The sequence below is a fragment of the Harmonia axyridis genome, chromosome 2 (assembly GCF_914767665.1).
Source record: "Harmonia axyridis chromosome 2, icHarAxyr1.1, whole genome shotgun sequence".
Classification (NCBI taxonomy): Eukaryota; Metazoa; Arthropoda; class Insecta; order Coleoptera; family Coccinellidae; genus Harmonia; species Harmonia axyridis.
The window spans coordinates 52,728,704-52,743,671 of record NC_059502.1 but is presented as its reverse complement, the minus strand read 5'-3'; the positions used below and the strand labels follow the sequence as shown (position 1 = coordinate 52,743,671).

At 31.4% G+C, this 14,968-nt stretch overlaps 1 protein-coding gene across 1 annotated transcript; it reads left to right on the top strand.

Annotated features, from left to right (window-relative positions):
- Positions 1–11,215: 11,215 nt before the first annotated feature.
- On the top strand, positions 11,216–14,161 carry LOC123673416. Its single transcript, XM_045607900.1, has one exon. The coding sequence runs from the start codon at positions 11,216–11,218 to the stop codon at positions 14,159–14,161; it is 2,946 nt and encodes a 981-aa protein (XP_045463856.1).
- The last annotated feature ends 807 nt before the right edge of the window (positions 14,162–14,968 follow it).

Here is a 14,968-nt window from a genome sequence, read left to right as displayed (position 1 = left end):
ATTTTTTATGCATGATGTTATCAGATAAGTCACTATTGTTTGATGACTTCTTACAAGTTTTTTAAAATGTTTATTTGTCAAGCTATTATGGCTCATGAAATGGCATTTAATAATAACTTACTAATAGATGGCTGTAATTCGCTGTTTGAAAGGTACAATATGGTTATTTTCATTTCAAACACATATATGTATATCTAAATACATATTAGACATTCGAATAAAATGTTTTCCTTTTCAAATTACTCGATTGATCCTAGATAAATTTTTTCGATGAAAAGCTACAATGAGTTGTATTATTTACTTCTTGTCACAAATTTCATAATTTTTATATTTCTCCTCAATGAAAAAGGTCACAGACATAGACAAGATAATAGTCTTGAGTCTGAATGAAAAAAACCAACAATAAAACAATCATTTATCTTTTCAGAGGCAATTACGAATTTCTTGTATAAACGACCTCAAACTGTCTTTGGATTATTATTGGATTTCGTGTTTAAACACCAAATCTTGCGTGCTTCAGGTAATTATCAAAAACTGACTGCACATATTTCAACCATCTTCAATCAAATAGACCGATAGTAGGAGAAGCTCACACGCGAATCAGCTCAAAAAAAACAGTAGGAGTGGCCTTTATCTGTGACTTCAAGGCTGTGAAAATTTTTGATTTACTTCTCGGAAAACAATTTTTTCATTTTGTTATATTTTATCCTAATTCTAAATAATACTGTGGATTGGCTTGGTTTCTACTTGTTCGAAATTCATTTTAAATCGAAAATTAAATGACAGTCATTATATTTCATCTTTTTTTTTCGTATTCCTGGTACTGTATGCATAATGGAAACTGTTTTGGAGGAAGCTAACCTTATGGTCATCAATATACATACCGGGTGTAATAGGATCATGGTACACACCCCTTATCTCCCTTAAATTTGAAGGTTATAGATTGAAATTTAGGATAATAATAATAATAATAATAGGTATTTATTTCCAGAATTGTATGTACATTACAAAATGATAAAAACAAGTCACAAATTCCTTACAAAAAAATAAATCAATGAACTAATATATCTATGATATTTGTACATGACAAAAGACTATAAATTCATTTAAAGAATATGGTTCACATTTAATTAACAGTTCGAATAATTGTCTCTTGAAGAGTTTAATTTCTTTAATTGATCTTATTTTTCTAGGTAAATGATTGAACAGTTTCATACTGATTTAGTAATTATTACGCTCTGTACTCGTTAGTCTGTGAATAGGTAATAGATATTCAATCATTATCCTGGTAGGATTCACATTTTTACAATCCTGAAAATAGGAAATGTTCTCAAACAAAAATAACAAGAGTTTATAGATATATAAACCAGGGGAAATTTAATGAAGGAAACATCACTCTTAAATTAAATTTCCCTGTTGGTTTCTTCTTTATTATCTTCTTCATTTTCCTCTTCACTTTCAACACTTTCTTCATCTTCTTCATATTCTTCATCACTGTCCATCTTGTCGAAACGATGTATATTAACATTCTGCCAATTTGTATCGAAGATAGTGAAGGTACCTTCGAAAATTAACGTTGTCCTACACATCGGACAACATTTGGAAGAACTGGAGCACCACCTGTCGATGCATTCTTTGTGAAAACAATGCCTGCAATCGGTTAGGTACAGTTCTCCAGTCAACCTACTCAGACATACGCTGCAGTCTTCCTCAAAAGTTATACCCCTAGGAAAAAAAAAGTACATATTAATTCGCTGTTTGATAGGTACAATATGGTTATCGTTCATTTCATACACATATATTGAACAAAAATTTCTTTATAAAAATGCAACATTCAGAAACTGAAGATAACATTCGATTATATTGTTTCAAAAATAATTAAAGAAAACAATGATGTAAAAGCATTACCTTTCTGTACAGTCGTTGTACAACTTTTCGAAACTGAACTCATATAAATGATCCAAAGACATCTTTTTAGCTTTAAAATTATCTGTTCTGTACTTCACCACTGTTGAACTGATACTAAGCTAGTAAGCGTACCAACACACTTAAGTACTCAAATACGTCAGGCGCGGATCCAGGACCCACTTTTGGGGGGGGGGGGGAAATTCTAGATTCTTCCGCCATTTTGGGACGTCATTTTTTTTTGCCGTTCATTAATATGGGTTTTCACAAAATGCATTGAAGGTGGAATGAATAGAATAAAAAATGTCCCCATTCATTTACTTGTATTTTCACATTATATGAAGTAACAAAGTGTATTAATTACATATCGATATTTATTTTGAAGTATCAAACTACTCAAACTGATTTCGTTCTTTAGTTGAACGTTTCGAAATTCAATCTAAACAATGTGAAAAGAGAATATGATTTTTATTTTCGTTCAATTATATCTGATTTATTTTATCACCTTGGTAAAAATAAATATTTCAAAAAAGGGTTAAACTGTCGTTTCTTATTTGTTGACAGATACATTCCAAGAATTATTCATCTGATAATACATTAGATAGTTAAAATTTTCAGAATGGTCGTCAACCTCATTAGGTAAGTCATTATAAATATGACAAATAAATATTTTAAATGTACCTACACTCATTAAGAGTACCTAAGTCAAACTTTTGTTGGTTATCTGATGATGCCACGTTCATTAAACCATTATTTAACTTTCTAATAGATAACAGAGGTATCCATAAGAATTTGTGAATAAACTAAATTAGGTCCTGATATCAGCAACTAAATTCTTATTGTTCAGGGGTCAGTGATAAATAAATACCACAAAAAAAAAATTATAAAACAAATAAACATTTTAAAAAAACTTCAAGAAAAGCGTCTAACTTTTTCTGCTTATCTGATCACGTTATGGTCATTAAAGCATTATTTAATTATTTACTGATAGATAGTTGAATAATTCTCATACTTTCTTCTTAAAGTTATTCAACTATCTGTTTGTAATTAAAAAATGGATTAATAATTTTTTATGCATGATGTTATCAGATAAGTCACTATTGTTTGATGACTTCTTACAAGTTTTTTAAAATGTTTATTTGTCAAGCTATTATGGCTCATGAAATGGCATTTAATAATAACTTACTAATAGATGGCTGTAATTCGCTGTTTGAAAGGTACAATATGGTTATTTTCATTTCAAACACATATATGTATATCTAAATACATATTAGACATTCGAATAAAATTTTTTCCTTTTCAAATTACTCGATTGATCCTAGATAAATTTTTCCGATGAAAAGCTACAATGAGTTGTATTATTTACTTCTTTTCACAAATTTCATAGTTTTTATATTTCTCCTCAATGAAAAAGGTCACAGACATAGACAAGATAATTGTCTTGAGTCTGAATGAAAAAAACCAACAATAAAACAATCATTTATCTTTTCAGAGGCAATTACGAATTTCTTGTATAAACGACCTCAAACTGTCTTTGGATTATTATTGGATTTCGTGTTTAAACACCAAATCTTGCGTGCTTCAGGTAATTATCAAAAACTGACTGCACATATTTCAACCATCTTCAATCAAATAGACCGATAGTAGGAGAAGCTCACACGCGAATCAGCTCAAAAAAAACAGTAGGAGTGGCCTTTATCTGTGACTTCAAGGCTGTGAAAATTTTTGATTTACTTCTCGGAAAACAATTTTTTCATTTTGTTATATTTTATCCTAATTCTAAATAATACTGTGGATTGGCTTGGTTTCTACTTGTTCGAAATTCATTTTAAATCGAAAATTAAATGACAGTCATTATATTTCATCTTTTTTTTTCGTATTCCTGGTACTGTATGCATAATGGAAACTGTTTTGGAGGAAGCTAACCTTATGGTCATCAATATACATACCGGGTGTAATAGGATCATGGTACACACCCCTTATCTCCCTTAAATTTGAAGGTTATAGATTGAAATTTAGGATAATAATAATAATAATAATAGGTATTTATTTCCAGAATTGTATGTACATTACAAAATGATAAAAACAAGTCACAAATTCCTTACAAAAAAATAAATCAATGAACTAATATATCTATGATATTTGTACATGACAAAAGACTATAAATTCATTTAAAGAATATGGTTCACATTTAATTAACAGTTCGAATAATTGTCTCTTGAAGAGTTTAATTTCTTTAATTGATCTTATTTTTCTAGGTAAATGATTGAACAGTTTCATACTGATTTAGTAATTATTACGCTCTGTACTCGTTAGTCTGTGAATAGGTAATAGATATTCAATCATTATCCTGGTAGGATTCACATTTTTACAATCCTGAAAATAGGAATTGTTCTCAAACAAAAATAACAAGAGTTTATAGATATATAAACCAGGGGAAATTTAATGAAGGAAACATCACTCTTAAATTAAATTTCCCTGTTGGTTTCTTCTTTATTATCTTCTTCATTTTCCTCTTCACTTTCAACACTTTCTTCATCTTCTTCATATTCTTCATCACTGTCCATCTTGTCGAAACGATGTATATTGACATTCTGCCAATTTGTATCGAAGATAGTGAAGGTACCTTCGAAAATTAACGTTGTCCTACACATCGGACAACATTTGGAAGAACTGGAGCACCACCTGTCGATGCATTCTTTGTGAAAACAATGCCTGCAATCGGTTAGGTACAGTTCTCCAGTCAACCTACTCAGACATACGCTGTAGTCTTCCTCAAAAGTTATACCCCTAGGAAAAAAAAGTACATATTAATTCGCTGTTTGATAGGTACAATATGGTTATCGTTCATTTCATACACATATATTGAACAAAAATTTCTTTATAAAAATGCAACATTCAGAAACTGAAGATAACATTCGATTATATTGTTTCAAAAATAATTAAAGAAAACAATGATGTAGAAGCATTACCTTTCTGTACAGTCGTTGTACAACTTTTCGAAACTGAACTCATATAAATGATCCAAAGACATCTTTTTAGCTTTAAAATTATCTGTTCTGTACTTCACCACTGTTGAACTGATACTAAGCTAGTAAGCGTACCAACACACTTAAGTACTCAAATACGTCAGGCGCGGATCCAGGACCCACTTTTGGGGGGGGGGGAAAATTCTAGATTCTTCCGCCATTTTGGGACGTCATTTTTTTTTGCCGTTCATTAATATGGGTTTTCACAAAATGCATTGAAGGTGGAATGAATAGAATAAAAAATGTCCCCATTCATTTACTTGTATTTTCACATTATATGAAGTAACAAAGTGTATTAATTACATATCGATATTTATTTTGAAGTATCAAACTACTCAAACTGATTTCGTTCTTTAGTTGAACGTTTCGAAATTCAATCTAAACAATGTGAAAAGAGAATATGATTTTTATTTTCGTTCAATTATATCTGATTTATTTTATCACCTTGGTAAAAATAAATATTTCAAAAAAGGGTTAAACTGTCGTTTCTTATTTGTTGACAGATACATTCCAAGAATTATTCATCTGATAATACATTAGATAGTTAAAATTTTCAGAATGGCCGTCAACCTCATTAGGTAAGTCATTATAAATATGACAAATAAATATTTTAAATGTACCTACACTCATTAAGAGTACCTAAGTCAAACTTTTGTTGGTTATCTGATGATGCCACGTTCATTAAACCATTATTTAACTTTCTAATAGATAACAGAGGTATCCATAAGAATTTGTGAATAAACTAAATTAGGTCCTGATATCAGCAACTAAATTCTTATTGTTCAGGGGTCAGTGATAAATAAATACCACGAAAAAAAAATTATAAAACAAATAAACATTTTAAAAAAACTTCAAGAAAAGCGTCTAACTTTTTCTGCTTATCTGATCACGTTATGGTCATTAAAGCATTATTTAATTATTTACTGATAGATAGTTGAATAATTCTCATACTTTCTTCTTAAAGTTATTCAACTATCTGTTTGTAATTAAAAAATGGATTAATAATTTTTTATGCATGATGTTATCAGATAAGTCACTATTGTTTGATGACTTCTTACAAGTTTTTTAAAATGTTTATTTGTCAAGCTATTATGGCTCATGAAATGGCATTTAATAATAACTTACTAATAGATGGCTGTAATTCGCTGTTTGAAAGGTACAATATGGTTATTTTCATTTCAAACACATATATGTATATCTAAATACATATTAGACATTCGAATAAAATTTTTTTTTTTCAAATTACTCGATTGATCCTAGATAAATTTTTCCGATGAAAAGCTACAATGAGTTGTATTATTTACTTCTTGTCACAAATTTCATAGTTTTTATATTTCTCCTCAATGAAAAAGGTCACAGACATAGACAAGATAATAGTCTTGAGTCTGAATGAAAAAAACCAACAATAAAACAATCATTTATCTTTTCAGAGGCAATTACGAATTTCTTGTATAAACGACCTCAAACTGTCTTTGGATTATTATTGGATTTCGTGTTTAAACACCAAATCTTGCGTGCTTCAGGTAATTATCAAAAACTGACTGCACATATTTCAACCATCTTCAATCAAATAGACCGATAGTAGGAGAAGCTCACACGCGAATCAGCTCAAAAAAAACAGTAGGAGTGGCCTTTATCTGTGACTTCAAGGCTGTGAAAATTTTTGATTTACTTCTCGGAAAACAATTTTTTCATTTTGTTATATTTTATCCTAATTCTAAATAATACTGTGGATTGGCTTGGTTTCTACTTGTTCGAAATTCATTTTAAATCGAAAATTAAATGACAGTCATTATATTTCATCTTTTTTTTTCGTATTCCTGGTACTGTATGCATAATGGAAACTGTTTTGGAGGAAGCTAACCTTATGGTCATCAATATACATACCGGGTGTAATAGGATCATGGTACACACCCCTTATCTCCCTTAAATTTGAAGGTTATAGATTGAAATTTAGGATAATAATAATAATAATAATAGGTATTTATTTCCAGAATTGTATGTACATTACAAAATGATAAAAACAAGTCACAAATTCCTTACAAAAAAATAAATCAATGAACTAATATATCTATGATATTTGTAAATGACAAAAGACTATAAATTCATTTAAAGAATATGGTTCACATTTAATTAACAGTTCGAATAATTGTCTCTTGAAGAGTTTAATTTCTTTAATTGATCTTATTTTTCTAGGTAAATGATTGAACAGTTTCATACTGATTTAGTAATTATTACGCTCTGTACTCGTTAGTCTGTGAATAGGTAATAGATATTCAATCATTATCCTGGTAGGATTCACATTTTTACAATCCTGAAAATAGGAATTGTTCTCAAACAAAAATAACAAGAGTTTATAGATATATAAACCAGGGGAAATTTAATGAAGGAAACATCACTCTTAAATTAAATTTCCCTGTTGGTTTCTTCTTTATTATCTTCTTCATTTTCCTCTTCACTTTCAACACTTTCTTCATCTTCTTCATATTCTTCATCACTGTCCATCTTGTCGAAACGATGTATATTGACATTCTGCCAATTTGTATCGAAGATAGTGAAGGTACCTTCGAAAATTAACGTTGTCCTACACATCGGACAACATTTGGAAGAACTGGAGCACCACCTGTCGATGCATTCTTTGTGAAAACAATGCCTGCAATCGGTTAGGTACAGTTCTCCAGTCAACCTACTCAGACATACGCTGTAGTCTTCCTCAAAAGTTATACCCCTAGGAAAAAAAAGTACATATTAATTCGCTGTTTGATAGGTACAATATGGTTATCGTTCATTTCATACACATATATTGAACAAAAATTTCTTTATAAAAATGCAACATTCAGAAACTGAAGATAACATTCGATTATATTGTTTCAAAAATAATTAAAGAAAACAATGATGTAGAAGCATTACCTTTCTGTACAGTCGTTGTACAACTTTTCGAAACTGAACTCATATAAATGATCCAAAGACATCTTTTTAGCTTTAAAATTATCTGTTCTGTACTTCACCACTGTTGAACTGATACTAAGCTAGTAAGCGTACCAACACACTTAAGTACTCAAATACGTCAGGCGCGGATCCAGGACCCACTTTTGGGGGGGGGGGGGGAAATTCTAGATTCTTCCGCCATTTTGGGACGTCATTTTTTTTTGCCGTTCATTAATATGGGTTTTCACAAAATGCATTGAAGGTGGAATGAATAGAATAAAAAATGTCCCCATTCATTTACTTGTATTTTCACATTATATGAAGTAACAAAGTGTATTAATTACATATCGATATTTATTTTGAAGTATCAAACTACTCAAACTGATTTCGTTCTTTAGTTGAACGTTTCGAAATTCAATCTAAACAATGTGAAAAGAGAATATGATTTTTATTTTCGTTCAATTATATCTGATTTATTTTATCACCTTGGTAAAAATAAATATTTCAAAAAAGGGTTAAACTGTCGTTTCTTATTTGTTGACAGATACATTCCAAGAATTATTCATCTGATAATACATTAGATAGTTAAAATTTTCAGAATGGCCGTCAACCTCATTAGGTAAGTCATTATAAATATGACAAATAAATATTTTAAATGTACCTACACTCATTAAGAGTACCTAAGTCAAACTTTTGTTGGTTATCTGATGATGCCACGTTCATTAAACCATTATTTAACTTTCTAATAGATAACAGAGGTATCCATAAGAATTTGTGAATAAACTAAATTAGGTCCTGATATCAGCAACTAAATTCTTATTGTTCAGGGGTCAGTGATAAATAAATACCACGAAAAAAAAATTATAAAACAAATAAACATTTTAAAAAAACTTCAAGAAAAGCGTCTAACTTTTTCTGCTTATCTGATCACGTTATGGTCATTAAAGCATTATTTAATTATTTACTGATAGATAGTTGAATAATTCTCATACTTTCTTCTTAAAGTTATTCAACTATCTGTTTGTAATTAAAAAATGGATTAATAATTTTTTATGCATGATGTTATCAGATAAGTCACTATTGTTTGATGACTTCTTACAAGTTTTTTAAAATGTTTATTTGTCAAGCTATTATGGCTCATGAAATGGCATTTAATAATAACTTACTAATAGATGGCTGTAATTCGCTGTTTGAAAGGTACAATATGGTTATTTTCATTTCAAACACATATATGTATATCTAAATACATATTAGACATTCGAATAAAATTTTTTCCTTTTCAAATTACTCGATTGATCCTAGATAAATTTTTCCGATGAAAAGCTACAATGAGTTGTATTATTTACTTCTTGTCACAAATTTCATAGTTTTTATATTTCTCTTCAATGAAAAAGGTCACAGACATAGACAAGATAATTGTCTTGAGTCTAAATGAAAAAAACCAACAATAAAACAATCATTTATCTTTTCAGAGGCAATTACGAATTTCTTGTATAAACGACCTCAAACTGTCTTTGGATTATTATTGGATTTCGTGTTTAAACACCAAATCTTGCGTGCTTCAGGTAATTATCAAAAACTGACTGCACATATTTCAACCATCTTCAATCAAATAGACCGATAGTAGGAGAAGCTCACACGCGAATCAGCTCAAAAAAAACAGTAGGAGTGGCCTTTATCTGTGACTTCAAGGCTGTGAAAATTTTTGATTTACTTCTCGGAAAACAATTTTTTCATTTTGTTATATTTTATCCTAATTCTAAATAATACTGTGGATTGGCTTGGTTTCTACTTGTTCGAAATTCATTTTAAATCGAAAATTAAATGACAGTCATTATATTTCATCTTTTTTTTTCGTATTCCTGGTACTGTATGCATAATGGAAACTGTTTTGGAGGAAGCTAACCTTATGGTCATCAATATACATACCGGGTGTAATAGGATCATGGTACACACCCCTTATCTCCCTTAAATTTGAAGGTTATAGATTGAAATTTAGGATAATAATAATAATAATAATAGGTATTTATTTCCAGAATTGTATGTACATTACAAAATGATAAAAACAAGTCACAAATTCCTTACAAAAAAATAAATCAATGAACTAATATATCTATGATATTTGTACATGACAAAAGACTATAAATTCATTTAAAGAATATGGTTCACATTTAATTAACAGTTCGAATAATTGTCTCTTGAAGAGTTTAATTTCTTTAATTGATCTTATTTTTCTAGGTAAATGATTGAACAGTTTCATACTGATTTAGTAATTATTACGCTCTGTACTCGTTAGTCTGTGAATAGGTAATAGATATTCAATCATTATCCTGGTAGGATTCACATTTTTACAATCCTGAAAATAGGAATTGTTCTCAAACAAAAATAACAAGAGTTTATAGATATATAAACCAGGGGAAATTTAATGAAGGAAACATCATTCTTAAATTAAATTTCCCTGTTGGTTTCTTCTTTATTATCTTCTTCATTTTCCTCTTCACTTTCAACACTTTCTTCATCTTCTTCATATTCTTCATCACTGTCCATCTTGTCGAAACGATGTATATTGACATTCTGCCAATTTGTATCGAAGATAGTGAAGGTACCTTCGAAAATTAACGTTGTCCTACACATCGGACAACATTTGGAAGAACTGGAGCACCACCTGTCGATGCATTCTTTGTGAAAACAATGCCTGCAATCGGTTAGGTACAGTTCTCCAGTCAACCTACTCAGACATACGCTGCAGTCTTCCTCAAAAGTTATACCCCTAGGAAAAAAAAAGTACATATTAATTCGCTGTTTGATAGGTACAATATGGTTATCGTTCATTTCATACACATATATTGAACAAAAATTTCTTTATAAAAATGCAACATTCAGAAACTGAAGATAACATTCGATTATATTGTTTCAAAAATAATTAAAGAAAACAATGATGTAAAAGCATTACCTTTCTGTACAGTCGTTGTACAACTTTTCGAAACTGAACTCATATAAATGATCCAAAGACATCTTTTTAGCTTTAAAATTATCTGTTCTGTACTTCACCACTGTTGAAGTGATACTAAGCTAGTAAGCGTACCAACACACTTAAGTACTCAAATACGTCAGGCGCGGATCCAGGACCCACTTTTGGGGGGGGGGGGATTCTAGATTCTTCCGCCATTTTGGGACGTCATTTTTTTTTGCCGTTCATTAATATGGGTTTTCACAACATGCATTGAAGGTGGAATGAAGGATTATCAGACCAGGATAACCTCATTCGTCTTGATAGAGCACTCAAGGGAAAAGCTAGGGAAACTGTTAAAGCTCTTCTAATATCTCCAAGCAATGTTTCAAGGATAATCAATATGCTCGAGATGAATTTTGGTAGACCTGAATGGATTGTTCTATCTCTCATGGAAAAAGTGAAGAAAATCAGCCCTGTAAAAGAAGACAGTTTGGAATCCTGTATTTTTTTCTCAAACGCAGTTACTAATATGGTGGTCACGATGAGAAATGTTAATTCTTCACTATATTTGTTCAATCCGGAAATGTTAGTGAATATTGTTGAAAAACTTCCCACCATACAAAAGTACAACTGGGGAAAATATAAATATCAGAAAGATTTACAGGGAATACCAACATCCCTTGAAGATTTTGCAAATTGGTACGAAGAAGAGGTAAATTCTATGGCTTCTACAAGTAATCCATTCCAGAGAAGTAAACACATGTCAAGGAAAGAAACAGTTAGTTTTTCAAAAAAGTCCGAGCCGAGAAAGGCAGAAAATTCCAAAGTTTGTGTATTTTGCCAGAGAACGAATCATAAAATAGAGGAATGTGGTGAATTCATAGAGAAGACTATACCAGAAAGAAGACAATCAGTTATGAATTTGAGATTATGTTTTCTATGTCTCCAATTGGGTCACATGGCTAATAAATGTTTCCTCAGAACGAGATGTGGTATAATGGGTTGTAAAGGAAAGCATAGCAGTCTTCTTCATCTAGCAAGAGATCCAAACAGCTCATATCCAACTTTACAAGATAAAACAGCAGCTTCGAGTGAATTTTGTGCGAAATTGAACGATGTGGATCAAAAAACTCTGCTGAGAATAGCACCAGTTATACTTCGTGGGCCTTATAATGAAATCAAGACATTTGCCTTATTCGATGAAGGCTCCACATGCTCGATGATGGATGAAAATTTAGCTATGAAATTGAACCTCTCTGGACCCATCGTTCCACTCCGTTTTCAATGGACAAATAACATTACCCATTTCGAGGATGAATCGAAAATGGTTGATGTTGATATTTCTGCCGACAGCAATAAACAAATCTTCTATAATCTGAAAAATTTGAGGACTGTTAAAAACTTGAGTATACCAAACCAGAAAATCAATGTAGATCTTTTGTCTCAGAATTTCCCACATTTGAACCGGAAAATTCTAGAGGCCGTGGAGAATGCAACTCCAGAAATTCTCATTGGCCAAGACAATTGCGGACTAATTATACCACGTCAGGTCATACAACCAAAAATGAATCAACCTATAATGTCCAAATCCAAATTAGGTTGGACTATTCATGGAGCACTCACTGATTCAACTGATGGAAATGAAATGAATCATGCAACTCTTTGTTGCCGACATATTGAAGATGATGAACTCCATCGTATGGTGAAAGATAGTTTCAAGTTAGAAGCTTTCGGAGTGAATGAAAAAATCATCAGCTCAGTAGAAGATCGCAAAGCACTTGAAATCATGAATAGCACAGCTAAAAGAATTGGTAACCGTTGGGAAATTGGACACCTTTGGAGAAATATGGATGTCGCATTTCCTGACAGCAAAGTAAACGCACTCAACCGTCTTTCCTGCATGGAGAGGAAAATGAAGAAAGATTGTGAATTCGCAAAGCAGTACCGTGAGAAGATCCAGGATTACATCAACAAGGGTTATGCAAGAAAATTAGAGTTAGAGGAGATTACAGAAAATCCGAGAAACTGGTTTTTACCACATTTTGCAGTGTGGAACGTCCATAAGCCCGGTAAAATTAGACTTGTCTTTGACGCTGCTGCAAGATCATTTGGATATAGCCTCAATGACTTTTTACTACAAGGTCCAGACTTTGTTCCTTCCTTGGTTTCCGTTTTATGGCGCTTTAGGCAGGGAAAAATTGCATTTAGTGGGGACATCAGGGAAATGTTTCACCAAGTGTTAATAAAAAAGGAAGATCGATGTGCTCAACGATTTCTTTGGCATGATGAAAATAACCTTGGTGGAATTCCGGATGTTTATGAAATGAATGTTATGATCTTCGGTGCCGTGTCTTCTCCATCCGTAGCCCAATTCATCAAGAACAGGAATGCTGAATGTTTCGAAGATAAATTCCCTGGAATAAGCAGAGCAATGAAGAGACAACATTATGTTGACGATTATTTGGATTCATGTAGCACATACGAGGAAGCTATTCAAAGAGTACGAGATGTAATTTATGTTCATAATCAAGTTGGTTTTGAAATGGTGAAATGGATTAGTAACTCCAAGAGGGTTCTAGAATCAATTCCAAAATGTCTTCGTGCTGAATCAGAAAAAAACATTAAAATTGATTCACAAGAAATCAAAAGAGTTCTTGGATTGTCTTGGTCTCCAGAAACTGACCAATTCATATATTCGCTGAACTTTCACAAAATTCCTATTGAAAAAACATCAGGATCAATAGCACCAACGAAACGGAAGGTCTTGCGGATCATCATGTCAATATTTGATCCTTTCGGGTTTTTGGCAACTTTGATCATAAAGGCGAATGTGTTTTGTGATGCGCGTGATAAGGCTTATTCCTATGTTGCTTACTTCAGAACAGAAGAAAAGGAGGATAATACTGAAACACATGTCTGCTTTGTTACTGCTGAGTATAAAGTTGCGCCATTGACTCAGCAAATCATACCCAAATTAGAGTTACAAGGAGCAGTGTTGGCATGCAGACTATCCAAGAAAATATGGGAAGAAGTTGAACATAAAATTCGCGAAACACATTATTGGACTGATTCATTGGTGGTACTTAAACAAATAAGATCCCAGTCGAGAAGGTTTCCTATGTTCGTGTCATGTCGAATAGGAGAAATCCATGAAAATGCAGATGTTTTCCAGTGGCACTGGGATCCTTCTGAAGAAAATGTAGCAGATCAGGCTACCAAAGAATTGAAAAATATCGATCTTAAACAAGATGGAGATTGGTTTAGCGGACCATCGTTTTTGGGAAAACCAAGGAAATTATGGTATTGTGAGGGTGGCAAAAATTCAAACGAAGAAAGGCATTTATAAAAGACCTGTTACGAAGCTGTGCATCCTTCCGACCACTTAGTGAAGATTTAAGTTCTTCACAGGGGGGAGAAATGTTAAGGCCAAATTCATTTTTTAATTTGACAGACGAGTGAACAGGAAATCAAGGGAGTTTAGTTTTTTGATAGTTCTGAATTGTCAAGTTTTCAAATAAAAAAGTTATTGAAGAATTTCACATTTGAATTTACACCATTATTTAACTTTCTAATAGATAACAGAGGTATCCATAAGAATTTGTGAATAAACTAAATTAGGTCCTGATATCAGCAACTAAATTCTTATTGTTCAGGGGTCAGTGATAAATAAATACCACGAAAAAAAAATTATAAAACAAATAAACATTTTAAAAAAACTTCAAGAAAAGCGTCTAACTTTTTCTGCTTATCTGATCACGTTATGGTCATTAAAGCATTATTTAATTATTTACTGATAGATAGTTGCATAATTCTCATACTTTCTTCTTAAAGTTATTCAACTATCTGTTTGTAATTAAAAAATGGATTAATAATTTTTTATGCATGATGTTATCAGATAAGTCACTATTGTTTGATGACTTCTTACAAGTTTTTTAAAATGTTTATTTGTCAAGCTATTATGGCTCATGAAATGGCATTTAATAATAACTTACTAATAGATGGCTGTAATTCGCTGTTTGAAAGGTACAATATGGTTATTTTCATTTCAAACACATATATGTATATCTAAATACATATTAGACATTCGAATAAAATTTTTTCCTTTTCAAATTACTCGATTGATCCTAGATAAATTTTTCCGATGAAAAGCTAC

What these genes read in the sequence shown, in the direction of transcription:
- LOC123673416 (XM_045607900.1), top strand. Translation starts at nt 11,216, where the DNA reads ATGCTCGAGATGAATTTTGGTAGACCTGAATGGATTGTTCTATCTCTC.